Source organism: Brachyhypopomus gauderio, chromosome 4 (genome assembly GCF_052324685.1).
Source record: "Brachyhypopomus gauderio isolate BG-103 chromosome 4, BGAUD_0.2, whole genome shotgun sequence".
NCBI lineage: Eukaryota > Metazoa > Chordata > Actinopteri > Gymnotiformes > Hypopomidae > Brachyhypopomus > Brachyhypopomus gauderio.
This window is the reverse complement of record NC_135214.1, coordinates 4463871-4490937: the sequence shown is the minus strand read 5'-3', so window position 1 is coordinate 4490937 and position 27067 is coordinate 4463871. Positions and strand designations below refer to the sequence as shown.

Genomic DNA, 27067 nt, shown 5'->3' with positions numbered 1-27067 from the left:
AGGGGTCGGCAACCTATGGCACGCGTGCCACCATTGGCACACCGAGGCATAGTCACTGGCACGCGACACGCTGGACCAGCATCAGCAAAAATATATATTTTAATATAAATTATTATATTAATGGATTATACTTTCGCGAGTGACCGTAGCGCGCGACTCCGCACGCACACCTCGCGCGAACGGCGGAGGCGTTTAAACTTGGCGATCGATCGCGATATAATACTTAATTTGTGTCCATTTACACCTCCCCCCCTCCTCGGTCAACAATTTAAACTCGCCGCCATAGTGGCACACTCATTGACTGGACATGTTAAAGTTGGCACTCCATGTCTCAAAGGTTGCCGACCCCTGGTCTACAGTCTCTGCCATTTCTGTATCAAAATGACAAAATGATGCACACTTCATGTTCACGTGATCAGTTGTTTAGCCAATATTTTGAATTAGTTTATTGCTTACTTACTGAATGATTAGTTGTTTTCGTCCTGTTCCTTATGCATGGAAATCATTGCGTTGTTATTATTATAATTTTCTAGACTATTAATTTGCGGGATTTTTCTACATGTATATGTGGTCCCGCTCCCGCATCGCCTGGACTAATTCAACTCCCGCTCTCGCCAATAACAATTAAATTCTGTCCCGCGCCGCAAGATATTCTGTCGGGACCCGCGGGATTACCGCGGGAGTGCAGACCTCTAACGTTAACAAAAAATTCCAGGACGAAACACGAGAGAACGTGAAGACGTTAAGATTGCAGGGTTGCAGGGACACACGCATTTGACAGGGACACACGCATTTGACCGTTTTCACACGCTCTCACGCCGAAAAAAAATATCCAGTTTATTTACCTCAGATCCACATATATGATTCAATATGTTACTAGTTCGCTAGCTCAGGCGCCATCCACCGGCGATATAACACTGAATCTGTGCCCATTTTACGTTCGCCACCCCCCCCGCTCAACAACTTTCGTTCGCCACCGGCTCCAGGTTAAAATCTCACTCCAAGCGAACGTCAAAAGTTGGAAACCCTGAGATTGAGCGTTTTGAAAATAAACAACCATTAAATAATGTGATAAAAAACACCATGAACAGATTAAAATAAACTGGTTAAAACACGTTTGAAACCAAAAGTACTACAACACAACGTGTCAGACATCATGATCGGCTTGTCAGAATGCTACTCATAATAAAATAACTAAACACTGCCGGCAAAGCAGCGATTTTTGAAAAAATAAAACTAAGATGTACCTTCAGTTGATATTGAACACTGACACTTGGCGTGAACTGGTGCTACTGTGCTTCAGTGCTTCGGTGCTTCAGTCGCCATTACCTGCGATTCTGCGAATAACTGAACATAACGTCTCCAGCAACTGGCGCTTAAATTCAAACTAGTGATTCTCGGCGTTCATTGGCTGAACAGACCACGCACCTGCCCCGGCAACCACGATTCTGTCCAATTGGATTCTGGTGCAGTATTGCATTCTAAACTTGTTGCTTTAAATGTTATTTTAAATAAAAGGCTGTTGTTCAATACTTTGTGTATGTGATTCAATTTACAGCTGGTTTGGTAGCAGAGTTATTAATGTATATTTAGAGAATTGGAAATGGGAAATTTAACATAATATTTTACTTCAAATCTTAATTCACTATAATTCCAGTTTTGGTCAAATTTAGATGTTGGGCTGCTGTTTTTGGTTAAATGTAATTTATTTGATAACATGGAATTTTAATATACCATAAATTTACTGTTTGAAAATGGAAAATTACTGTGAAGTTACAATAGGCATTGCAGTTTATTACGCTGTATTGAAAGTAATTTTATAGGACAGTTCTGTTGATTTATTACTTAATTTACAGCAAACGTGTAATATATATATATATATATAACACGTTTGCTGTAAATATATATATATTTATATTTGATATTTTATATTTATGTAACTTTATTGTTCTGTGTTTTTACACTGAAAACTGCATTTTTACACTGATAACTACTAAATTAACACTCAAGGCCCTTAAACAAATACAATCCTGTTATAAAACAAGACATTCTTGTAATTTAAATTTACAGACTTTGACTATATTTAAAGAAGTTTTTTTTTTAAAAGTAATTTTCCTGTATTTTACAGGTATATTATCTTATTATGAAAAAGACAAAAAATACTGTATTTTTTACAGTAAATGTGTTAAAAAAAATTTTTTACAGTGCACTGATAACACCTTTAGAGTATGTGGAACGGCAGAGTAAGGGTTAATAACCCATTTTGTAAAAGAGGTTACTGAAAGTATAGTTAAAAAGCAGTGATGGCTTAGTTACCTTGAAAAAGTAATATGATTACTGATTACTCTTTTTAAAAGTAACTTAGTTACTTTACATACTACTACAAGTTACTTTAGTAGTTACATTCAGCAGCAAAATTACTTTTTCCAATACTCACTTTATTGGAAGTGCATTTTTAACAGTAACAAAACAATGTACCTCCTGACATTTAAATAATGTATCTCCTGACATCACGTTTGTGTCGCTACGCAGTATTATTTGTAAATATATTTGTAAACGTAATACACGCAAACTATTCAGTCAGACAGCTATTTATTGTGAAACGAAATATCATTACAATTTCAAGCATTTTTAAATAGGCTACGTTAACCAAAATTCCAGCACTTTTAACATTTGTCAGGTAAATGTTCCTTCTCCTGTTTTTGAGGGGTATTTCTTTACACTACCACATATCGTTATGGACAACACTGCACAGAATGACACTGGAGGAAAAATTTATTTCCTCTTTAAATTATGAAATTTTGAAAATGGATGGAAAACAAAATGAAAGAGCCTCATGTGTTGGGTGTGTGTCTAAGTTGTGTGGCAACAGCGTACCATTGTGTAATTATGTTGTCCTGGTAGTTTGCAGTTTTCAGCATGGCACATTCTGGAGGAAAGTGATGAAGAAGAAGTGATTGCTCTTGATTGCTCAAGTTGATTGTTAACATCAACTATGAACTTCACTGTTTTTTGTCAGCTAAGATTTAACAAACCTGTCGAGACAAGCGTGAAAACTTTTCATTGAAAGAAAAATATTCTTTAGATTCTTTAGTGCTACTTCCTGTGACATGTTCAACACAAAGACAGAACAGTGAGTGAGAAAACAAGTATCAGCATTTGAAGGTCTAAAAACCAAGATAAAATAGGTGAAAGGCACTCACAGTAGCAACAGTAGAAAGTTATGTTGCAACACAGGTGAATGCTGCCTGTGAGTGGAGGTGAGTGAGACCAGGATCTTGAGTCTCCAGAACGCAACATACTGCTTCTCCACCACTCTGTCATCCATCTTCATTTCTACTCAGGAGCCCATCTGGAAGATGGGCCTCCTCACTGTCTCTTTAACCCTGTTGTGGAGCTCTAATCACTGGTGCCTGTGGCCTGGAAGAGTCATTCTCTGGTGAGCAGGGCTTTTGGTGCTCTGCTTGGGAACAAATCATCCAGCAATGTTAATATATTCAACCAGAGGAGTGTTAAAGTCAAAAGTCAAAACACACGTGCCAGTGATTAGCATGTGGCTCCGGCAGGTCACCCACTGCTTATGCATCAACGGGCCTATAAACATGTGGTCTGGATACAGTATAGGCAAATCACAAGACAAGCATGTGATGTTGCAAGCCAGTCATTTCTAATAAATGATGAGCTCTTATAATCTGAGATTGGAATGGTTTTAAAGTGGTTTGTAAAATGTTCAAACCTAGACCCATTGCCCAGTTTGAGTCGAACCAGTGATATTATTATTTATAAAATGTATGTAGTTTTTTTCAGTGGCATAAGCGTTGTATGATAACATTCCAAAAAATGTCAAATATTACTATTTTAAACAGAACTGAAAAAAAGAACAAAAAACCTGTACTATAAAAAAAAAATTGTTGGATTATTAAAGTACTGTAGGCCTACTGTTGACGTATTAACATATGTTATTGTATTGGCATGCAGTTTAATAGACATATCTAAATCCACAATAGCAACCTTAACGTACGATTTGTGCTAGTATCTGCTTTGATTGTAATTTATTTATTTATTTGCTTCGTGCATTCTTATTCAGCATCCAGTTACACACCCTGCAGTTTGGACTGAACTAAAGGGAGAAGGCAGAATAATTTGTCAGTTGCTCATATATATTTAGCCAACACAAATATAAAAGCTAATTGCTTCACACAAGTAGCTGTACCCTAACCCTTATGTATATGATTGTTTATTCGTCCATGCGTTTAAATCACATGCTCGTTGCGCAGACAGTAGTAGTCCACGAGTCTTTTTATAGAACCACTGACGCCTCGTCTCGTGATAAAAACAATGATCGACGATTCTACCATCGATTACTTCAGACTACTTGCCAGGTTTCTAGCGGACAAGCGGACCAGCTAACTTAAACTGATCATATGAAGTTGATTATATACTTATGCCGTGTGAAGTAGAGATATGTATTACCTTATAGTTATATAAGTGTTATAGTTATGCTGTAGAAGACGGTCATACAGGTATGCATCGTTTTACGTCTGTACGTTTACACGGTTCATCTTGTGGGTGGCTAGCCAGCAAGGTGAGCTGCGCGAGACTGGTGCGTTTTTGCTGAATTAGCCGCCATGCTAACTGTATATCAAGGACGTTTAGAGTAACGCCAGAGATTTTGTCCGGTTATCCATAGCCGTCTAATCGAGTTAATAACGTAAACTGCATTTCTAATCCACTTATTGTGCGTCTTGGCTACGTGTTGTGGGTGTTTAGCTGCTAAATTAGCCAGCTAGCGCATCTGTGGGGTTTGACAGCTGCTCATCAGTGTGAGTGAAGGTGCTGGGTCGCTAGGCAACTCTGCGGCTGCACTGGACACGCAGGTCTGAACTGGTGTAACTGGGTTTAAATGGTTGAACTGGTTTTAATTGTGGTGTTTTGGTTCTGGGTGTCTCTGTTGGACATCTAACATACTGCCACCAGTTCTGCAAATAAGTCAAGCTCACTAGCTGCTTAGGTAGCCAGCTAGCTAACACCGGATATTCAGGCACTAATTCAGCCCAGCTAAGCGAGCTGAAACTGTTCACTGGGTTAATGTGACATAAAAGTGTGTTTTACTGCCAACATGAACATGAACGAGAACTATGATGTGATCTGATGTGTGTGGGCCTTCATCACGTGACATGGTGTGTGTTCCCGACACTCCTGTAACGTTACTTTCCCCCTTGTGGTTTAATCAGCTGACTAACTAGCTGCCTACTCATTTAATGAATGTATCATTTCATTAATGTATAATTTCATTAATGTGAGTTTGTGTTTGTAACATGTTGAAAATGAATGTGTTAGTATGACCTGCTCACTGCGTCCGGGTTCAGTGGTTTTTACTAAGCGGTAAGACGTGAACTTGGTAACGTGGTTTCACGGTTAGTTATTGGACTGTCAGTACCAACTAACCAGGCAGATGTTTAATTTAGTGTGTTTGTGTGTGTTTTTACTATTCTGTTGTTTTCAGCTTCTGATTGTTGTGCGACACATTATGCTAACTAGGAAAACTAGCTAATAGCGATATATTTTGTAATGATCATATTCCCATCCTTTTTGCATGGGTCCTTTACAAATGCTTTGTAACTCACGTGATTGGGAATGCTTAACCCATAAACTGCTTGTATATAGGTAAATTGTGTGTAAATTATTTGGCTGGTAATGTGAATTATGTGAATTAGAGATGGATCGGATTATTGCTTGAATTGTTCACAATGAAATTTGTTTTATGAACGCTTGTGACACATAGATTTGTCACTGAACATCGTTTTACTTACGACGACAAACCTTGAACAGAGGAATCCCTTCAGTGAACTCATGGATCCTTTATAACATGGTACCAGGAAGTGGCAAAGTTTATTTGCCCTGTTCCTCGTTTGCAAAGAGGCAGCTTGCTTGAAACAATTATCTAACAAATGATGTATCTACAACGGATAACACATTTTAGTTCCTCTTTAAATGTATGCTTCTTGCAAAAGCCTAAAAGGCTTAACATGGCTTCCGTCTGACTCCGGTGTGGTGTCCTTCTCTTCCTTACAAAGCTGCATGTTCTGACATGACTGCTTGCTTCACAGGGGCAGTGTCATGGCTGCTGAAGACAAGCCTACGTCCGCGTCCACGCTGGACTGCAGCTCTGAACCACCCTTGTCCCCTGCCAGTCCTTCCCACCTCACCCACTTCAAGCCGCTGACCCCAGATCAGGATGAGCCGCCCCTGCGCTCTGCTTACAGCTCTCTGGTCAGCCTCTTCCGCTTCAACAGAGGTGACTAATAATGACTGCACACTTCCAGTGAATCTTAGCTCTTATTAATGACTTCCATTTAGAATGGATTAGAGTTTCCTTTATGTGCAAAAGCATGCTGTGTGTGTGTGTGTGTGTGTGTGTGTGTGTGTGTGTGTGTGTGTGTGTGTGTGTGTGTGTGTGTGTGTGTGTGTGTGTTTGGTTTTGTCTAAATTTTTTTAGACTATGGGGTTATGAAACGTAACACAGTCTTTCAGATCTTTTGTTATGCACTTTTCTTCATTTCACAGTTGTTTTTGTTTGGTTGCTTTTCCCCTTTAGCAGATTTGGGCTGTCTGTAATAACTGGGTATAACTGGAAAATGGCCAACAGTCTTGTGAAGTCATGTGACTTAGAAGTAGAGATGCCAAGAGCACACAGTGACGTGGTTTCAGTCTCTCACTCTTATTGGCTGGTCCTTCCCATTAGCAAATGGGATTTAGGTACAGAGAGAAAATAGGCCCATGCAGACAAAATGATATTGCTCTAAATAAGAACACTTGGGTAAAGGCATCTGATCAGTTATGTTATAGAAGAGGGGTTGAGCAGATCTGATTGTTTTTGAAAACTAGCCTAAGGCTTCAAAAATTAAAACAATAATATAGCGGTAGTTTAAATAACTAATTATTTAAATACTTTCCTTAACCAGAAGTTACTTTTATATTCTCAATTAGTGTCATACATAGAAAACAAAAGAAACATCTTTCTACTTGACCAAGAGGAAATGCAATTACAATAGTAATCAAACATCTAATCTTTGCCTTTTATTCTTTTTAGAAAAGTCAGGTGCAAACATTGCACCAGCAAAAAAACTTGGTAAGTGTGGCCCTTGTTACACAAAAATACATAGTATAGAAAGGAATAATAAAATAAAATAAAAAAGCTCACATTTCGGGGACAACCAAACTAAGACATGTGGCAGCTCTCCGTCTCAGCGTTCCGGACCTGCTGCCGGGACTGCCACTGAGACTCACTGCTCTTGCCTGTGTGTCCGTCTGCCTCCAGAGGAGGGACGGCCTCCCGAAGCAGCCGAGTCGGCCGGGCCATCGCCCCAGAGAGAGCGCCACAACTGGTCCAGTCCCACCCTGGCAGCCCACGGCCCTACGGCACACCGCAAGCACTCAGACCTGGTCCGGCGGCCTTCCGCAGCCTCAGGTACAGCCACAACAACTGGTTTTTTTTTTTTTGCTAAATAATACTTGTTCTTGTATCCTCGTGCTACTGATTTGAACTGATTGAATTATCAGGGAAGGATGACTAGCCTCAATCACTTAGGCTTGAGCTATTGGCTGATCCAAAACTACAGTGCCCTCTGTGTTCAAAGTCTAGCGTAATTCTACACCTCCTCAAGTCTCTGCCTTTGTGTGATCTGCCAAGCCCACGCCAGCTATGCATGATTAATGAAAACAACAACAGCAGCAGCAAAACAGGCAGGAAAAACTGCCATGCAGTGTGTCATGAGGACGATGCATTAAGGCGAAATGTTTGCAGTTACAGTCATTTGATGCCAGGAGGCAGTCAAACACGCTATTGATCAACACCCTTCCTCCTTATCTGCCTGCTCTTATGTAGTATGGCAGAGCAGTAGGCCTGGTCATAGGTCTTAGAAATGGATGGTCTCCTGTGGTTCTGATAGAAGCTATTTTCTTTAAAAAAGGCACATAGAGAAGAATTTGAAGGAATACAACTATCACTGGAGAAATGTCTTTTGAAACCCAAAAGAGACAGTGACAGGTTTTCTTCCCACAAAAAAACTCACCTTGCATCTAATGTCTTGATAGACTAAATGCGATGAATTTACGTGATAAGTACTGCCATGAGTGGAAATGGACCATCTGGACTAGTCACTCTCTCAGCAGACAGGAGCACCATGAGATATATGTCCTCTTTTTCAGGACATGGTTGTCATTGTCAGTCTAGACATCTCTCTGCCCTCTGGATCCTTTATCTGTTAACTTTTTAATCAAGTTTTGAGCTTAGAATTTGTTGACCTTCTGAATATTTATAGTCACTGGCCAAGTCACAATGGAAGAAAATAAGTCTTCTGTAACTAACCAATCTGTTACATTCCAGAAGTGGTTTATGTTATTGAATACATGAATCCCACAAGTTTGTATGTATGTATATGTGTACGTTGCTCTAGATAAAGTGCATGTGCCCTATGCAGTACATACAATGTAAAGGAATGTAATGTAAATACAATATAAAGCTTTGTTCATGTTCTTTTGTGTTCACAGTTGAATGGGAAGGTGAGGGTCCTCTCTTTGTGCTTTTCTTTGTTGTGTATAAGTGTGAACTGTTTGTCTACTGATGCAAAATTTGTCTCATGCTTGAATTCAGCCAGTGTGTGTTATTAATCCTGGTGTTTGAGAGTGTGTGAGTGTGATGTGGACGTCTCGGCATGTCATGGTTCATTGAAACAGTTCTTGAAACGTTTTCCCCATGAACATTGAGCCATATAACATATTTTGGAGCAGCTGCAAACTAACCACACACTCCTTTTTATTGCATTTATTTGGTCTGTTAAAACTCATAAAACCATAATTTATGTATTCACAACAATACTTGGTGTTTATGACCATTGACATAAGCCGTCAGTACGTGTGACCCATTTTATGAAAGATGTGAATGACCAATGACATGTGCACTGTGTCCAGAATGAGCGTGAGTGGCCGTGTTCATATTCAGAATTGCATGCCTCATCCTCACACCGTGTTGTGCACCTGGCTCATACGGTTTGTGTGTGTGTGTATGCTTCTAGATGGACGACGAAAGTCAGAAACTCCCCTGGGTGGCCACGACCCCAGGACAGCAGTTCAGCTCCGTACCGCCCTGAAGAGACTCAAGGAGATCATGGAGGGAAGGAGCCAGGTACCAGTCTGTAGCTTTCTGCCCAGATTCGAGCGGCCCGCGTTTGGCGGACGCGCCGACCGTCCTCGTAACCTCCTGCCCGTTTGCCGCCGCGCCAGGACAGCGACCTGAAGCAGTACTGGATGCCGGACAGCCAGTGCAAGGAGTGCTACGACTGCAACGAGAAGTTCACCACCTTCCGCCGCCGTCACCACTGTCGCCTGTGTGGCCAGATCTTCTGCAGCCGCTGCTGCAACCAGGAGATTCCCGGCAAGTTCATGGGCTACACGGGTGAGTGTTGACGGGCAAGGGGGGGGGGGATCCGTGACCCCGTTGGTCCGACGGAGAGGGCCCCAGAGGAGGGCCGTCCGGCTGAGGGAGGGCGTGTCTCGATGCCAGGCGCCGTGTTCTGAGGTGTACTTTAAAGCAGGACCCGGAAGGGTGTGGGGGCAACTGCAGCTGTTGGTTTCTGAAGACGTAAGGAGCATCTCGGCACGTTGCGTGTGGTCGTGCCTGTCGTGTGGTTTGAAAGCACGTGTTTTTGTGTTGGGACAGGTTTGGGTGGTTCTACAGTAGCTATAACCCCGTGTTTAAATAGCAAAGCATGTCTGGGTACTCTTGTTACTGAGTGAATGTGTGATAGAATTAACTTAAGTTACTAAAATAAATAAGTATTTAGTTATTTTATTGTTTGTTAAACTTTAATGTTATTTAAAATGAATAGTTAAAAGACTGTGGTTTTATATTTCTGTTCATTTCATATTTAACAACGATAATGGTTAGATTGTATTTGTCACTGCAGAATGATGAATCAGGTCATCATTGATGCATCACAGTGCTTTTACAGGATACAGCCACTAGGGGGCGCGAGTAGGCACTCGGATGCTGTCACATCTCTAACTCTCTTTTTTTTTCTCATGTGTGTGCCTGTGTGTACATGCGGTGCTTCAGGAGACTTGCGAGCGTGTACCTACTGCCGTAAGATCGCGCTGAGCTACGCCCACTCTGCCGACTCGGGCAGCCTCGGGGAGGACCTGAGCGCCCTGTCCGACTCGCCCTGCTCCGTGTGCGTGCTGGAGCCCAGCGAGCCCCGCACGCCCGTCGGCGGCCGCAAGGCCAGCCGCAACATCTTCCTGGAGGAAGACCTCGCCTGGCAAAGGTAAACCCGCCCAGCCAGGAAGAGAGGAGAGACGGAGAGTCATGGCGTGGGACAGCTTGCCTGTAGGAGGTCTGGGGCCTGTGCTGTTTCTCCTGTGCGTTCGCTTTGCCTCTCGGTTCCTGTCGCCACGCTGAATAGGTTTACATGCTCTTAATAAACCGATCAGAATTTCTCCAGTTATCTGATTGTTCAAGTGGTCATGTAAATGGCATGCTCTGATTTCCTGGATTGCATTATTGCCTAGAAATCAGATTAAGAAATCTGATAAAGAAAGCTAGGTTTAAGCTCGGTAGTCTGATTTGTCGGCACATGTATACCTTTAATCTGATGTCTGCAGATGTAACCCCAGTCAAGTGTACAGCTGTTCCACGTGTAGCACCCGCCCACTGACACAAGCTTCTTTCCATCTTTGCATAAATACATGTACGCTGTGAAAAAGGCAGCATGTTGCACTGTTAATAACCTTAAAAATGAAGATGAGGCGCTAATGAAGGGGGTCCATGTTTACAGAAACCTGGAGCAGGATGTTTACGTCTCAGTATTCTGTTAGATTAATGGCTGCCTGCAGTGTAGAAATCCGATTATTGGCTCACTCATGTAAACCCATTATCTGATAACCCAAGCGCATGAAAACATGTTGATGGTATTACTGAAAATCTGATTTTCTGCAGTTATTCCATTAAGTGCATGTAAATGGTCTCCCTTTCTGCTGTCTGTTGTGTTACTGTGTGCCTTGTAGGTGTTATTCTAAAGTTTCATCTCTGATCTCACTTTTGTTTTTGATTATTTTTTTAACCATCTGAAAAGCAGAAGTGCTTGATTGCCCCCCTGACACTGTAGGAGGTTAAAGTGTGCTCGATATCTGGTTTGGTTTTGTTTCTTGGTTTGTGGTGTGTGTGTGGGTGTGGGTGGGTGTGTGTGTTTGACACCTGTTCCCACTGACTGCCCAAGCAGTCAGTTTCTTCTGCTCATTTTCTTCCAGTCTTTTCTCAAAGCACATCTTCTCTCCTTTCTCTTCATGCATAGAAAAACTGCCATTGGGATGAGGAAGACGTGAGTGTCCGTGTTTTCATTTTGTAACTTTGACCAGGGGCTTCAGTTCTGTATGTAGTGGTTCTGACCTTCTCATGCATGGTGCTCATGTGCTGTACTAAGCGAATCTCTGCTAGTGTAACGGGGCAGCGGGGAGTGAAGCGCTTCATGAATTCACTGTGGCATATTTGTGTTGTGTGACTGCAGTTTGATCCATCAGGAGTCTCAGAATAGTGGCCTCAGTTCTAGATTGTCGGCCGTGCAAGAAGACTTGGGCAAGTCGCCAGCTAGAAAGAGGTGTGTGACTATTTATACTTTTATAAATTTAAAAAAAGTTTTAAAATGAATGTTCTATTATGATTTAAACATCTACTGTTATGAAAGTTTGCTGGTTTCACCTCTTAGAACCTTTGCTTGTATAGCTGACCTCCCGGATTTCTGGAAACTCTTTGATCTCTAGGTCAGCCAGTGTGACCAATTTGTCTCTGGACCGTTCTGGTTCCCTGGTTCCTACCTATGACAGCTCCGTCAGTCCCCAGGCCAGCAGAACCACGTCAAAACCCGACCACAGCGAAGAAGAACGCAAGATCCTTCTGGTGCTCATTCTCCTTCCTCAACGTTTCATGCAAACCCGTCAGTTGCCCTGCTGAGTCTCGAGTTCAGCTTCAGTGCAACATCACATGTTTGTTTAGTGTATCAGGTGAAGGATCCTGACTCTGCTGCTTTTGAAGATGTGTAATTTATCTAATCTAGGATTCGTCACAGTTAAAAGACCTGTGGAAGAAAATCTGCCACAGTAATACTGGGATGGAGTTCCAAGACCACCGCTACTGGCTACGCACTTACCCCAACTGCATTGTGGGTAAAGAGCTTGTCAACTGGCTCTTGCGAAATGGCACCATCTCTACTAGGTATGGACAGAAATGACGAGCACCTAGACAAAGGTTTTCCAATGTATTTGGAGCATGCAAATGAAATTCGAACTTGACTTAAACTTGAACTCTGATCTTAGAGCTTGGTTACTTCAGATCCAACATGGGTTCGAAGTGTGGAAGCTTACCTACTGAGCCTTGGTATATATCTAGCCTGTTAAGGTTGGAGACATTCAGGATATTTAACGGCACTTGAATATGTTACCTCTTGCATTTTTTTGCACAGGGCTCAGGCTATAGCCATTGGACAAGCTCTGGTTGATGGGCGCTGGCTTGACTGTCTCACTCACCACGATCAGATTTTCCGTGATGAGTATGCTCTGTATCGCCCTCTTCAGGTGATCTTAAAAATGGAAAATTTAAACAATCATCATGAATTACATAGTCATGATGTTACTAATGATTGTTCTGACTTTGTTGTACTGAGAACTGCCATTCTTGTACATAGAGCACGGAGTTCTCCGAGACTCCGTCCCCAGACACTGACAGCGTGAACTCCGTGGAGGGACACTCCGAACCATCGTGGTTCAAAGACATCAAGTTTGACGACAGCGACACGGAGCAGCTAGCTGACGACAACGATTATATAACGCTGAGTAAGAGCCCCATTCCCCTCGCCGGTCGAGGTTCTTCTGTGGTACCTCTGGAGCGCAGGGCCTCCCCTCTGACCTGCTGTCCCTCCCCCCACCCAGACTCGGCTAGCCCCAGCAAGCGCACGTCGGTCAGCAGCTTTCAGTCAGCGGTGGACAGCGACTCCGCCGCCTCTATCAACCTGAACGTGGAGCAGGACAACGTCAACTTCCACATCAAGAAGCAGGCCAAGTACCCCCACGTGCCCCCCCACCCAGCCGAGCAGAGAAGTACGGCGCACCCTGACCCGTTCGCCCGCGACCCTGACCTCCACGCACCACGTGAGGAGAGGCTGAGGGGCCCCGGGGAGTCGTCTGCTTTTGCCTCCTGTCTTCCTGCACGGAAAACAGCACTAACTCGCTGGCCTGCCTGGACACAGGCATGAATCTCCTCGCATTCGGGGCATTCCTGTTTAACAACAGAAGAACCAAAATCTCCCACGCAAAAATTAACATTCATCCCGCTGCCCTCGCGCCAAACGTATGACCGCCCCTCTTATAGTCTAACATTAAGACTGAGGTGAAGGATGGTTTATTTCATACAGAAGCATGACTCGTTTGTTCCCACAGCCACTCCCCCGTGGTTCCTCCTTCTAACAACCGCATTGAAACGCACTTCCTCAATCTATCTGAGAACATGACACTAACCAATTTAAGCCTGCGTCTGAGCATTCTCGTTCGGGAGCACTTGGGGGGTATTATGCCGTCCATGTTTCACGCTTTCTGTCTTTACCCTGCAGCTGAAGTCCTGGTCTCGGAAGACGGGGGTCAGAATATATCCATCAGTGATGCCTTCATCAAAGGTACATATTCGTCAGAAGCTGCATCGTGCTAGTTGTGCTGGTTAAATCCGCCAGACCACGCTGAAGGCTTCCCTCTGGTTTTTGGTAGAGTCTCTGTTCAATCGGCGTGTAGAGGAGAAGGCTAAGGAGATGCTCTTCACCCCCCTCGGGTGGCACCACAGCTCTCTGGACCAGCTGAGGGAGGAGAATGGGGAGAAGAAGGCCATGGAGAGACTTCTGTGAGTCTTTGGGGAGCATTATAGAGACTTGTCACAGATTACGGTCTCAAGGCAGAAACCGAAGGTCTTTTCTCTTTCTCCGAATTAAGCCATTACTGATTTTGGAGGCTACTGGGAATACTTGTGTGCTTTTAGGAGTTGGAGGTGCTGCTGTTTTAGACACTGACCTCTCCCAACCTTATGCGGAGGCTTCCTTTAACCCCCCCCCCCCCCCCCCCCCCCCCAGGTCGGCCAATCACAGCCACATGATGGGGCTTCTGCAGCAGTTGCTGTACAGCGAGTCGCTGTCCCTGTCCTGGCGTGACATTATCGTGCCGGTGGTGCGGCAGGTGGTGCAGGCGGTTCGGCCCGACGTGCGCGGCTGCGACGATGACATGGACATACGCCAGCTGGTACACATCAAGAAGGTGGGCGGAACGGGCCCCGCACGGTCCTGACGCAGGAACGGAAGGGGCATCTCCACACCACTGACCGGTTCGTTGTGTCGTTGTAGATACCCGGCGGAAAGAAGTTCGACTCCGTTGTGGTGAACGGTTTTGTCTGCTCCAAGAACGTTGCTCACAAGAAGGTGGGCGTTTTCTCACTACTCTCATGTATGTGGTGTATTTAATGTTGCACTTTTACTGATTCTCGGTTCATTCTTCTTGCAGATGAACTCTTACATCAAGAACCCCAAGATCCTTTTGCTGAAGTGTTCAATCGAGTACCTTTACAGAGAAGAGACAAAGTTCTCATGCATCGACCCAATTGTGCTACAGGTAAACCACTCTCTCTGACTGAAGCTTTACTTACCCTTCTATGACTAGAAACGTCATAAAACATAGTTCACTGGTTTATTGAAGTGTGATGTGCAAAGCATTACCAAACAAAATCTTGGAGCTCTGAAATGGAGATATCACTTCTGCTGTGGGAAGGACCGGTAGCGCATTTCTTGTGCTTCTTCACAGGAGCGAGAGTTTCTGAAGAACTACGTGCAGCGGATAGTGGATGTGCGTCCCAACCTGGTGCTGGTGGAGAAGACGGTGTCCCGCATCGCCCAAGACATGCTGCTGGAACACGGCATCACCCTGGTCATCAACGTCAAGCCCGTTAGTGTCCGTGTGTTTGGTCTGTGTGTGTTGCACTTCTTGTATACCTTGCTTTTCTTATATTCCACCATCTGAGGTTTTGGTATCGATGGTCAAAAGATGTTCAGGGATGTGGTTTGACACCCTGTTCAGTGCTCACGGGGGAATTCAGACCCAAAGCATTGTAGCAGTCTGTAGGCTTTATTCAGTGTTCCTCATCTGTGTCTTTTATAGCAAGTGTTGGATAGAGTAAGCCGGATGACCCAAGGAGATCTAGTCATGTCTATGGATCAACTTTTGACAAAACCACGTTTGGGTACCTGCCACAAGTTCTACCTTCACTCCTTCCAACTACCCAACAGTGAGTGTATTCAAACACTGATTGCTGATTTATTCATTCATTTAAGAAAAAGTCCTCATGAAGTTTTAATAAATGACCTAACGATGAAGTGTTTTATACCAGTGTGTTTTTTTTTGCTCACGTAAATAAGATGATTTAAGATTTTTTGTTGTTTTAGAAAGTTTTATTTGTCTTTTACCAATGTTCTGACAGATGAGATGAAGACTCTCATGTTCTTTGAGGGTTGTCCTCCTCAGCTGGGCTGCACCATCAAGCTCCGTGGGGCCTCCGAGTACGAGCTGGCCCGGGTGAAGGAGATCATCACCATGATGGTCTATGTGGCCTACCACTCCCAGCTGGAGATCTCCTTCCTGATGGATGAGTTTGCCATGCCCCCGAGCCTCTCCAAGAGCACCTCCTTCCCCTGCCTGCTGGAGAGCACTTGTGGGGAAGAGGAGAAGGAGCCTGAGAGGGGAAGCCAGGGGAGTGGCACTGGAGACAGCGAGGGGCCTGGCGAGCTCCCCTCGGGAGAAGACTTGGAGCCCGAGCTCCAGGAGATCTTGAGAGGGTCCAGCGGTCAGCCTTCCGTCTCCGAGTCCTCCCTGAAGGAACTGGAAAGCCCCAAAGCGAACCGTCTGGACTCGTCCTCGTCCACGTTGGGGGGAGAAGGGGAAGAGGTGAAGTCCTCCACGCCGCTGTCCTGTGCCACGAGTCAGTTGCCCGTGTCCCCTCCTTACCTGATCTCAGACATGGAGGAGGAGATGAAGGCCGACGCAGAGGAGCTCGGAGGTGAGGAGGGGACGGGCCCCGACACGCCGCTCCCTCCCACGCCGTTCTTCAGGGACCCTCTGCAGGACGACACGGGCCTCTTTGTGACCGAACAAGTGGCGTCCACCGACGACCGCCTCAAGTCCATCTCCGCCTGCTTCAAGCAGGAGCTGAAGGACATCATCCTGTGCGTCTCGCCCTTCGTCACCTTCCGCGAGCCCTTCCTCCTCACGCCGGCCGGCCTGCGCTGCCCGAGCCGCGACTACTTCCCCGAGCACGTCTACCTCTCGCCCCTCCTCGACAAGGACTTCAAGGAGCTCGACGGGCGTCGCAAGCGTCTCCTGCTGAAGGAGCCGTCCTCCACCGCCACCGCCAGCACCACCTCCGCCACCACCCTGACCAACGGGGCTCCGTCGCAGCTGCGGCCCGTCCCGGTCCTGCCCTCTCACCGACTCACCACCGCCCGCCTGGCCGAACAGCTGAGCGGCAGCCAGGAGCTGGCCTGCATGCTGGCCGACTACCGCGCCAGGGGAGGCCGCCTCCGGCAGCGAAACGCCGACCCGTTTGCCAACGCAGCGCAGGCTAACCCTTCCAGGGCTCCGGCGAAGGCGGACGGCGAGGAAGAGAAGGGCCCAGGGCCGGGTGACGTGACCTGGACCAACAAGGTGAACAGGCCCCCTCGAGCGGCAGTATGCCTGCTATCGGTCTCATGTTGTCTGTGAAATGTATGTTGGAGGCATTGCAGCAGTGTCTTTCTTATTGAGGGGTGTTTGCGATTTGCTCCGCCACAGCTGGACTGTCTGAATCCAGTAAACCATCAGCGACTCTGTGTACTGTTCAGTAGTTCATCATCCCAGTCTCAGAATGCTCCAAACCCCTGCGTCAGTCCTTGGTAAACCCCTTCTCTGTATTTTATGAAGTGTTGTTTCATATATTACCCTGAGTTCTTACTGTAATTCTGAACCTGCTTTTGCGTCTGTTGCCTACAAACAGGATTGTGACTATGGAATTTTATGGAAAGAACGACCTGACGCTTGGAATCTTTCTGGAAAGATACTGCTTCAGGTTAAAAAAAAACAACATGACTACAACCAATTCCATTCTCATACCTTAACATTTACATTTTTGTAATACATGCGTCTGTCTGTGTGCGTGCGTCTGTCTGTCTTGCGTGCAGGTCCTCTTACCAGTGTCCCAGCATGTACTGCGAGACTCCCATGGTGCATCACATTCGGCGTTTCGTACATGGCAGCGGCTGCGTCCAGATCGTTCTGAAAGAGCTCGATTCCCCCGTGCCTGGATACCAACACACCATCCTCAACTACTCCTGGTGCCGAATCTGCAAGCAGGTAACTTGGTCGGATGGTGTGTACCACAGCCTGGTCTTCAGGGCTGGCTGAGACGTGCACAAGACCACTTCTAAGCGTGGTTGACCCAACTCGTCCATGCGGTCAGTTGTCCTCTCCCTGTGATGGCAGGTGACACCAGTGGTCCCCTTGTCCAATGACTCGTGGTCCATGTCCTTCGCCAAGTACCTCGAGCTGCGTTTCTACGGCCACCAGTACACGCGCCGTGCCAACGCGGAACCCTGCGGTCACTCCATCCACAAAGACTACCACCAGTACTTCTCCTACAACCAGATGGTGGCCTCCTTCAGGTGAAGGGTCTGCTACCACACAAGTCGGGGTTTTCATATTCTTACCGTAGCTATGGTGGGGTCCTCTTCTTCCTCTTCCTTTATGCTCTGCTCACTTCCACGACCGACTGTCCCTACTAGCAGCGCTGGTGTGTGCTGCTGGCAGCTTGGTGAATGGGTTCCTTCACCCGCCGTCCTGCTCATACAATGTTCACTCAGTCGGTCCATGTGCTCCACCTCCTCCTCTGCAGCTACATCCCGGTGAGACTGTTGGAGATCTGCCTGCCTCCACCCAAGATCTTCATCAGGAACCAGGGCCCCAGCAAAAGCGGCCTGCAGCAGGACCTCAAAGACTTCTCTCAAAAGTACGACTCCCATCTGCCCCTCTGCTGTGCTCATGCCACTGGTCTCCTGGTCCAAGCGTCCGTCCGTGTGTGTGTGTCTCTCTCTCTCTCTCTCTCTCTCTCTCTCTCTCTCTCTCTCTCTCTCTCTCTCTCTCTCTCTCTCTGTCTCTCTCTCTGTCTCTGTCTCTGTCTTTCATGCTCTCTGTCTTTCTCTGTCTTTCATGCTCTCTCTGTCAATTCAATTCAATATACAGTGTTGCCAAAGCATTAAAAACAATGATAACAATGACAATAATATTGACAAATAACAACAATAATAATAATAATAATATATATGATAACATTTAGGGAAAGTTATCATTTTAATTATTTACATTCTGAAACTGAAGGGGGGGGGTAGTTTCCCACTGTCTCTCAGGCTGTGACATGTAGATACATATTTAGCAGCGAGGGGGGCGCTGTGTCCCCCTCCTAGAATGATTTTTAGTTGTTCAATTTGTGTTAGTGTTTGGAAGTTTGGGATTTTCTTTTTGAATTTGTGTATGTAAATTTCACGTGTTGGTTTGAATTTTTCACATCTCTCTGTCTTTCATGCTCTCTCTGTCTTTCTCTCTAATTCTTTGATGCTCTCTCGCTTTCTCTCTAATTCTTTCTTCTCTCTCTCTCTGCCACTTTCATGCTCTCTCTCTCTAATTCTTTCTTCTCTCTCTCTCTGCCACTATCATGCTCTCTCTCTCTTTCTCTCTAATTCTTTCTTCTCTCTCTCTTTCATGCTCTCTGTCTTTCTCTCTAATTCTTTCTTCTCTCTTCTCTCTCTCTCTCTCTTGCCCTCTCTCTCTCTCTCTCTGCCACTTTCATGCTCTCTCTTTCTCTCTAATTCTTTCTTCTCGCTCTCTCGCTCGCTCTCTCTCTCTCTCTCTCTCTCTCTCTCTCTCTCTCTCTCTCTCTCTCTCTCTCTCTCTCTCTCAGGGTGGCTCAGGTGTACGCGGCGATAGACGACCGCCTCACCTCCCTGAAGACGGAAACTTTCAGCAAGACCCGTGAGGAGAAGATGGAGGACCTGTTTGCGCAGAAGGACGTAGGTTTGCTCCAGTGGGTCGGGCCTGCAGGTCGAGGGGGTGCTGAACCACAACCCCTCCCCCTCTCACCACTTTCCCTCTCCGTGTTTGTGCAGATGGAGGAGGTGGAGCTGCGCAGCTGGCTGGACAAGCTGCAGGCGCGTCTGCAGGCGTCGGGCGGAGACTCTCCGCAGCAGCTGCAGGTGGTGTTGGAGTCGCTGGTGATGAGGAAGCAGAGTCTGTGTGAGGCGCTGCAGTCCTGGAACAGCAGGTGAGGCCCGGCGACACGCTGCAAGGGCAGACACCTGGGCCGACACGATCAGAAACCTGATCTCGTGTGTGTGTGTGTGTGTGTGTGTGTGTGTGTGTGTGTGTGTGTGTGTGTCAGACTGCAAGACCTGTTTCAGCTGGAGAAGGGCAGGAAACGATTGTCCGTTCCCCCCAGCCCCGGCAGACACAGACAGACCACCGCTGACGACAGCAAGGTCAGCAGATTTAACGTGTCGCCCACACTCTCCTGTCAGACATGCACAGTGGCACTAACGTGTAGGTGGAGACCTTTTTAAACGGGTCTGATGTACACCTGCCGTACAAATTAAATGAAAGTAAAGGTTTATGAGTGATCATGCGTTTGTGTTCGTTTGTTGGACTGACAGACGAGTATTCTGGAGTCCTCCCCCCGCAACCCCTCCCCCGTGATACAGAACGGTGAGAAAGGTGAGTTGGGCTATTCATTTACCCATAGAAATGTCAGATCAATTTTGAATGGCCCGTACAATTGATTGACAGCCCCAATTCCCCAATGCCAGAGGACCGTCATCTAAACACCCTGCCCTCGGGCTCCGGGTCGTCATCCTTACTTCAGCTACCATCGCCCGCAGAGCAGTGCTCAGAGCTGCTCACGTCTGGACCTTCCTTCACTGAGCAGGACTCCATCAGCATCCCTGAGGGTGAGCGTGCGCGCGCCGCGCACACACACACACACACACACACACACACAGTTCCCCTTTTATGGTGGAAACACCTAAACATCTCTACGGCTCCTTCCTCCCGCAGACGTGTTCGATGGACACTTGCTTGGCTCCAGCGACAGTCAAGTGAAGGAGAAGACGATCATGAAAACCATCCTGGCCAACCTGCTACCCGGGAACAGTTACAACCCTGTTCCTTTCCCGTTGTGAGTATCCAATCACCTTTCTTATTTCTGTATCCAATCGCCTTTCTTTCTTAAACCACACCCCCCTTGTTGAAATGCTGTTTATCCGGATTCCCTTGATTTGGTATTAGTGATCCCGACAAGCACTATCTGATGCAAGAGCACGAGCGTGTGCCCATCGCGGTGTGTGAGAGAGAGCCCAGCTCCATCATTGCCTTCGCCCTCAGGTAGGCCGCTCGCCCCGCCCCCTCGCCCCGCCCCGTGTCTCCGCCCCCGCCTCACCCCACGTTTGCTTTCGCCCTGCAGCTGCAAGGAATACAAGAACGCACTGGAGGAGCTTTCTAAGACCACACTCAAGCCCCCCGGGGACGACAGCAGCCAGACCCTCGGGTGCGTATTTCACCACGTCGAGTGTGTAGTGTAGCGTTTAAGGCTGGAGCGGCAGTCACATGACCAGGCGTGTGCTGTTCCCCCGCACGCAGCTCCGGAGAGAGCCGGGTGAAAAACAGCCCCGCCAGGGCCGTGGAGGGCAGCAGCTCCCAGTCGGGACGCAGCGGCGTGGACGCCGACACCCTCAGTGAGTCACCCGCTCGCGCTTACAGAAGGAGGAGCCTGCAGAACTCGCCGGCAGACCCACGAGTCAAAGCTGATGTGGTTGTGATGAGTTCTTTTAGTCACAGGTTCTCTCTCCTCTCTCCAGAGGAGACCGAGAGTGGTGATAAACAAAAGAAGCAAACTGGGAACCCACACATTGAATTGCGTGAGTGTTAAAGACTTAATCGGGCCGCCTTCAGACCAGACCAGTGATTTTCCTGAAGTAACATTTACTGTGGTTCAACGCTAAATTTCTTTGACCCAGCGGAAATGTATTTCTTCGGTACAGAGTTTTCAGACAGCAGTGCCAAGTTCTACTGCCGCATCTACTACGCGGAGGAGTTCCATAAGATGCGTGCTGAGGTGATGGAGAGCACGGAGGAAGACTTTGTGCGATCGCTCTCGCACTGCGTCAACTGGCAGGCTCGAGGCGGCAAGTCGGGGGCCGTCTTCTACGCCACTGAAGGTGTCCTCTCTCTCTCTCTCTCTCTCTCTCTCTCTCTCTCTCACACTCTCACATACACGCACACACACACCTGGAGGCGTGGCAGCATGGCTCAGTCTTGAGCCTGACTCTGTCAAGTCTGACAGAATCCATCAGTTCTTCAGAATCCATCAGTTCTCGTTGCGCTTTAGAGCAGCAGTGCTCGTCATGTGACCGAGGGCTGACCCAGCACCTCTGTGTGTCTCTTTAGATGATCGCTTCATCCTGAAGCAGATGCCCAGGCTGGAGGTGCAGTCCTTCCTGGACTTTGCTCCCCACTATTTCACCTACATCACTGGTGCGGTTCAGCAGAAGGTAAGGGGGTTTGTGGCAGTGGCTCGGAGCATGGGCTTTACCTCAGTAGAACTCCTCCCCTTCTGGCTAAACTAGACTAGGGACATTAGACACCCTGTTGATTAAACGTGTTGATGAAGCATCCGTGGTTTTCAAATGTGACTTAGGATCTATATAAGAGTGTATTCGCTATATCATGGGTCACTTTTATTTATAGAAATTTTTCTCTCCATCCACCCAGCGGCCAACCGCCCTTGCTAAGATTCTGGGAGTCTACCGCATTGGCTACAAGAACTCCCAGAACAACACGGAGAAGAAGCTCGATCTGCTCGTGATGGAGAACCTCTTCTATGGACGGAAGATGGCACAGGTGGGTCAGATGGCCGACGTGACCGTCTGTGAGTAAACTAAATCCCAACTGGTGTCTACTGACTAAACCATGTTATGTTATGCCGGTCCCCCCCCCCCCCCCCCCCCCCCCCCCGTAGGTGTTCGACCTGAAGGGCTCGCTGAGGAACCGTAACGTGAAGACGGAGCAGGGCAAGGAGAGCTGTGAGGTGGTGCTGCTGGACGAGAACCTGCTCAAGCTGGTGCGAGACAACCCGCTGTACATCCGCTCCCACTGCAAGGCCATCCTGCGAGCCGCCATTCACAGCGACGCCTACTTCCTGTCCAGCCACCTCATCATCGACTACTCGCTGTTGGTGGGCCGCGACGACGCTACCGGGCAGCTCGTCGTGGGGATCATAGGTGACGGGCCGGGGACGTTTTGCCAGCAGACACGTCTTGTAAGGGTTTCCCCCCCCTGTGGCACGTGACCCCTTGACGTGTAACTTGTTCTTTCCAGATTACATCAGGACGTTCACATGGGACAAGAAGTTGGAGATGGTGGTGAAGTCCACGGGGATTCTGGGAGGGCAAGGTGCGTTCAACCCTGGGCTTCAACTCGTGATATCTCTAAACCAATCGTTATCACCTGGGCTGATTTTGAGTTTTTCAATTCAGCTTTCAAGATTGCGTTTTCAGACAATAAATAATCAGTTTCACACCGGTGGGGCCTGGGCGTGACTGGACGTGCAGTAAGGAACATGCAAGCGCCCCCAGACGTGAAGGCTGGTGTAATCCTCTCTCTCTCTCCCGCAGGTAAAATGCCCACGGTGGTGTCGCCGGAGCTGTACCGCAGCCGCTTCTGTGAGGCTATGGACAAATACTTCCTCATGGTCCCCGACCACTGGACAAGCTTGGGAGTGAACTGCTGAATGGACGAGCGGAGACCAGTCTGGCTGCTCTTCTAGAGAGTCCAGGGACCCTTCACCTGGCTGTGGAGTGCTCTTCAAGGTTGGAAGACGGCACACGGGCCTCCTCAGCAGCTGGTGAAGGAGTGAAGGAGTGACCACAACTGAACATTCCACTACTCACAACACACAGATTTTAATCCTTATGCACACAAACAGCAGGTAACATCCTGCCACTTTTCAGTTTACTTGAATCGCCAAGACAAAAAAAAGTCTTTTGAGAAAGACCCTTAAGGCGAATGGCACTGAAACACAAAGGAACACACTCGGTCCGTAAACCAGTGTTTACGTATTTATATATAAATAATTAGACCTACAGACGATGTAAATGTTTCTCATGAAATGTACAGATATATGTAATTAAAAGATTATTAACACTGTTTGGTTTCTATATTATTGTAATATACTTTTTTTTTTTAGTAAGTATGTTTTATATTACCAGAGCAACAGTTGTACCAGTGAACCACAATAAAGTATACTATATATTATTATAGAATATACTGATTCTATGTTAGTAGAATAAGTATGTATATTTTGCGGTTTGATGGAACAAGGCCAATATTATTCAGTGAACACTACCTAAAACAATGGGGTTTCCTCCTGAGCTACTACAGTTTAAACTACAATAAGTGATAAATGATATTGACACAAATTACTGAGAGGTTTCTGTTGTACGTTGCATTCCAAGCTCCCTAAAAGCTCAAATAAACGCAGTACTGTTTTCCAAACTAATGTGAGTTTGAAGACATTGTTTCCAAAGTAATGCAAGGTTTGAAAGGCATGACAGCATCCAAACTGCAGATGGTGGTGAGTGGGACAAAGAAACACAACACGTTACTTTGTTAAAAGTTTTATATTATAATTTTACCATTTATATAAAAGAAAGTTTCGTTGACAAACAGCCTTCAGCATTTCGTACTGCACGAGGAAGGTGTGGCACAAATAAGATTGTCACAAGCGGCAAAGCTTGATCTGCCTTAATACTGCTAGAAGTCGCTGCTCGTCTGTAAAGCAGGTAGGTGTCCTGTCCGTGTAGACAAAAATGCTTAATGTAATATCTGTGTGCAGCCTCTGTACTGATGTTGCTGCTAATGAGTCCCAATACAGTATGTGCTTCTTACGGCGTTAATGTCAGGTAATATTGCATGTACAAACCCCGCAGCGCGCGCACAGGCACGCGCTTCAACACAGCGCGCTCGAGCACCCAGACCGCCTTAAAACGCCGTTTCACATTTTCGTCGCTTACAGCTCCCACAGACACAGTACCACACTCATTTTAAAAATCACTAAAAACAAAGTTTAAAAAGACAGAACAAGGCACTGGACACGATTGAACTGTTGATAAAGTAGGATCTGGATATGGGAATATCCAATTTGGATTGATCTTTTAGGTCTTTGTCACTGACTCTCAACTGGGAGTTACTTGAAGGCCTCCGTGTGTTGTAGAAGCTGCCGAGTTTCATTTTAGTAACTGGTTCAAATAAAAGCGAGTGGAGGTGAATACGTGAATATGTGATTTCAGCTGCATGTTCGCTGTCGTCTTTTTTCCTTGTCACACTTGAGTACCATTCGTTTCATGCGCAATATTAACAATATAAACACCTTTCAGTCGCTGAAGCTCTGCTGATATGGTCGTACTGAACCGATACGGTCAGTGTAACGGACACATATGGAAATATTGTCCAAGAGCATTAGACTTAAGAATAAACCATATCCGGTAACCTGGTTCCACTCCTAGTCCATCATTGAAATAGACACTAAAACACCAGTGTTGCTCACCAGACCCACCAACAGAAATCCACCTGCAAACCATTTTAAGTACTAATTCTAAATTTTTTCACATTCATATTTTTACTGGTTCTACATCACATTACACTGGATTTCAAATTATTTTGTCCAACATCAGATTTTTTTTGCTTTTTTTTTTTTGCATATAAATATTGAACATTAAATATTTAACCCCAGCCTGTCTATGGCAGCAACATGTAATTCCATGTCTGTCCCAATCATTGGTCCCTGACTACAGAAGTGAGGATTTGTGAGGCATTTACTGTTCACTAAAACAAATGAGAGTCAACATTGTGCTTCCAAACGAGACCACTGTAACCCACACTACATACAGTGTACCTTAAGTGGGGTTAGACTGATTCAGTATTTGGCAATTTCACGCAAAATAAAAATGCTACCTGCACCATTTATGGTCCAGATCAGTAAAAGGAGCTATAAAATGGCTTCAGAAAAGTCCCTGTGTAATCAGCATCACACAGTAAGTGTACCGAGTTTCTTGTTAAGGCTGATTTATGCTTCTCGCAGCAAATTAAGCTTCTCGTTGTTCCACGTGTAATGTACTGCTGTGCCTTTGACAGCAGGTGGCAGTGTACAACAGTAGGAGATGGTGCTGTTTCTTAGCTCTGGAAGAGGAATCGTTTTCCAAGAACCGTTTTCAACGTCTTCTGTGACGATACACTCACTCCGAAGCGGGAGAGAGCTTCCGCCCCAATCAACCAGTCACAGTTCACGCTGCTATGTGACATTTCAAAATATTTTCATAAGATACATGCTATTGCATGGGCAACTCCAACATCGGTTGTCTTTTTTTCTGCTCCAGAAACCATGTACGATTCACACTCATGTAGCTGCAAGAAGAATACCCCAGCCTTCGTGCATCATACGTTTTTGAAGATCCCAGCGTGTGGAGAATTCAGTGAGGTCCACTAAGTCCAAGTGCTTTGAGAACTCTAGAGGATGGTGGGTTGGACTCCAGGTAGAGTCGTAGTCAAAAGGTCTCAGAGTCAGAGTCATTTTCTGTGGGGGTGCTCTCGCTGGAAGGGCCTGAGGGAACCCTGGAGCTCTGGGGCCCCTGGGGGCCCTTGGAGTGCCGGGGCAGAGACCTCAGCAAGTCCCCTGGGGAGGGCGCTCCAGAACTGCAAGGGGAGCAGAAATGCATCATGGTAGCCAGAATGAGAGCCAGGCAGTCAGCCACTTCTCTGCTAGGAGCGCAAGCCAGAGCAGGCGTAAGACCTGGGAGACAGACAGGGAGAGACAGACAGGGAGAGACAGACAGGGGCACAGGGAGAGGAGCCAGACAGAAGGACGTTGGACAAAGGGCAGTGGCGGGGAGGTGGTTGGGGAAGAGCGGCATTCCGTTATTATCCGGCCAGACAGACAGACAGACAGACAGACAGACAGACAGACAGGGGTCGGGGTGCAGATGTGGACAAACAAACGGTCAAGGCTTTGCAAATCTGCACACTGCTTTGGTAAAAAGGCCCGTTGGCCTCCAAAAACAGACACAGATGTTTTTTTTTTGTTTGTTTTTTGTAAAAACAGAGGCCGTCACATCATGTACACACACACACACACATACACACACACACAAGCCGATTAAACACATCCTATGCTGACTCTCTAAACACACGCAGGGGCGAGGGAGGGGTGTGGCGTTGCGGAGACGCACCGTTCTCGTCCACGGCCTGCACGCTGGCTCCCCGGGACAGCAGCTCCTGCACCACCTGCTTCAGGCCCCTGCGGCCAGCCAGGTGGAGGGGACTGGGGGGTGGAGACGGGCACACACAGGCGGGGGCAACAGTGAGAACGTGCTCACGGATCAAACTGCAACACGTTTCCCATCTTAAAGCGCCTGGTCAACTTACGTCTGAAGGGCTGCATTGGTGGCATTGATCAGCGTGGTGTCCGGAAGTTTCTCCAGAATGAATAAAGCACATTCTTCCTTTCCCTAAACAACAGGTAGGAAGAGACTAAGCTCACTAAGTTTTCAAATAAAACCATAACTGTGGATCGTAATTAATTAAGATTCAATTAATAATGATTAAATCCCTCTTCTGGTCACTCACATTACTGCAGGAGAGGTGCAGTGCAGTGTTGCCTCTTTGATCCTTCAAGCTGAGGTCTGCGTTTGCACTGGTAATTAGAGCCTCTTTTCAAACAAACACACAATACTCATCACTGCCGTCGCACGGATCAGAGGTCATTAAACATCACTGAACTTCACTGAAAACGGGGAGGATGAGGAACGTGCTTCATACCTACAGCACCGACGGCTCCCCTCCCCGCTGCCATCATGAGCGCGGT

At 46.6% G+C, this 27067-nt stretch overlaps 2 protein-coding genes across 11 annotated transcripts in view; one reads left to right on the top strand and one right to left on the bottom strand.

The window, feature by feature from the left end:
• The first annotated feature begins 4295 nt into the window (after window positions 1–4295).
• On the top strand, window positions 4296–23707 carry pikfyve (phosphoinositide kinase, FYVE finger containing). 9 transcript variants are annotated; one of them, XM_077001676.1, is made up of 43 exons: window positions 4296–4585; window positions 6111–6298; window positions 7094–7132; window positions 7322–7471; window positions 9078–9187; window positions 9286–9457; window positions 10118–10325; window positions 11352–11378; window positions 11565–11654; window positions 11818–11953; window positions 12111–12268; window positions 12516–12627; window positions 12738–12885; window positions 12982–13200; window positions 13659–13721; window positions 13810–13939; window positions 14166–14346; window positions 14433–14507; window positions 14590–14697; window positions 14887–15027; window positions 15241–15367; window positions 15560–16779; window positions 16906–17006; window positions 17108–17179; window positions 17292–17463; window positions 17593–17771; window positions 18002–18115; window positions 19064–19172; window positions 19269–19423; window positions 19541–19637; window positions 19809–19869; window positions 19962–20102; window positions 20209–20329; window positions 20440–20535; window positions 20615–20698; window positions 20791–20885; window positions 21009–21068; window positions 21192–21368; window positions 21598–21701; window positions 21922–22050; window positions 22169–22430; window positions 22528–22602; window positions 22824–23707. In XM_077001676.1, the coding sequence occupies exons 2-43, from the start codon at window positions 6121–6123 to the stop codon at window positions 22937–22939; spliced, it is 6312 nt and encodes a 2103-aa protein (XP_076857791.1). In that variant the 5' UTR covers window positions 4296–4585; window positions 6111–6120; the 3' UTR covers window positions 22940–23707. The 9 variants fall into 9 exon arrangements, with proteins under 9 accessions (XP_076857791.1, XP_076857789.1, XP_076857788.1 ...); XM_077001674.1 differs by having other exon boundaries at window positions 4297–4523; XM_077001673.1 differs by lacking the exon at window positions 4296–4585 and adding an exon at window positions 5231–5385 and having other exon boundaries at window positions 12982–13149.
• A 1138-nt stretch (window positions 23708–24845) lies between these two features.
• The window catches only part of ankrd44 (ankyrin repeat domain 44), a 19785-nt gene continuing 17563 nt past the window's right edge, over window positions 24846–27067 (bottom strand). Inside the window, exons 24-28 of one of the 2 annotated variants that reach the window (XM_077001680.1) lie at window positions 27022–27067; window positions 26830–26912; window positions 26629–26711; window positions 26433–26524; window positions 24846–25996 (exon numbers count right to left, since the gene is read on the bottom strand). The exon at window positions 27022–27067 is cut by the window's right edge and continues 100 nt beyond it. In XM_077001680.1, the coding sequence (XP_076857795.1) occupies window positions 25752–25996; window positions 26433–26524; window positions 26629–26711; window positions 26830–26912; window positions 27022–27067 (549 nt within the window). In that variant the 3' untranslated portion in view covers window positions 24846–25751. The remainder of the gene's footprint in view (window positions 25997–26432; window positions 26525–26628; window positions 26712–26829; window positions 26913–27021) is intronic. The other variant, XM_077001681.1, reaches the window with a different exon arrangement.

Coding starts and splice junctions, on each gene's coding strand:
- pikfyve (XM_077001670.1), top strand. CDS start 5,342: ATGACCTGCTCACTGCGTCCGGGTTCAGTGGTTTTTACTAAGCG. Junction 12,886..12,981: donor CAACGATTATATAACGCTGA/GTAAGAGCCCCA, acceptor CCCCCCACCCAG/ACTCGGCTAGCCCCAGCAAG. Junction 19,424..19,540: donor CTGCAGTCCTGGAACAGCAG/GTGAGGCCCGGC, acceptor TGTGTGTGTCAG/ACTGCAAGACCTGTTTCAGC.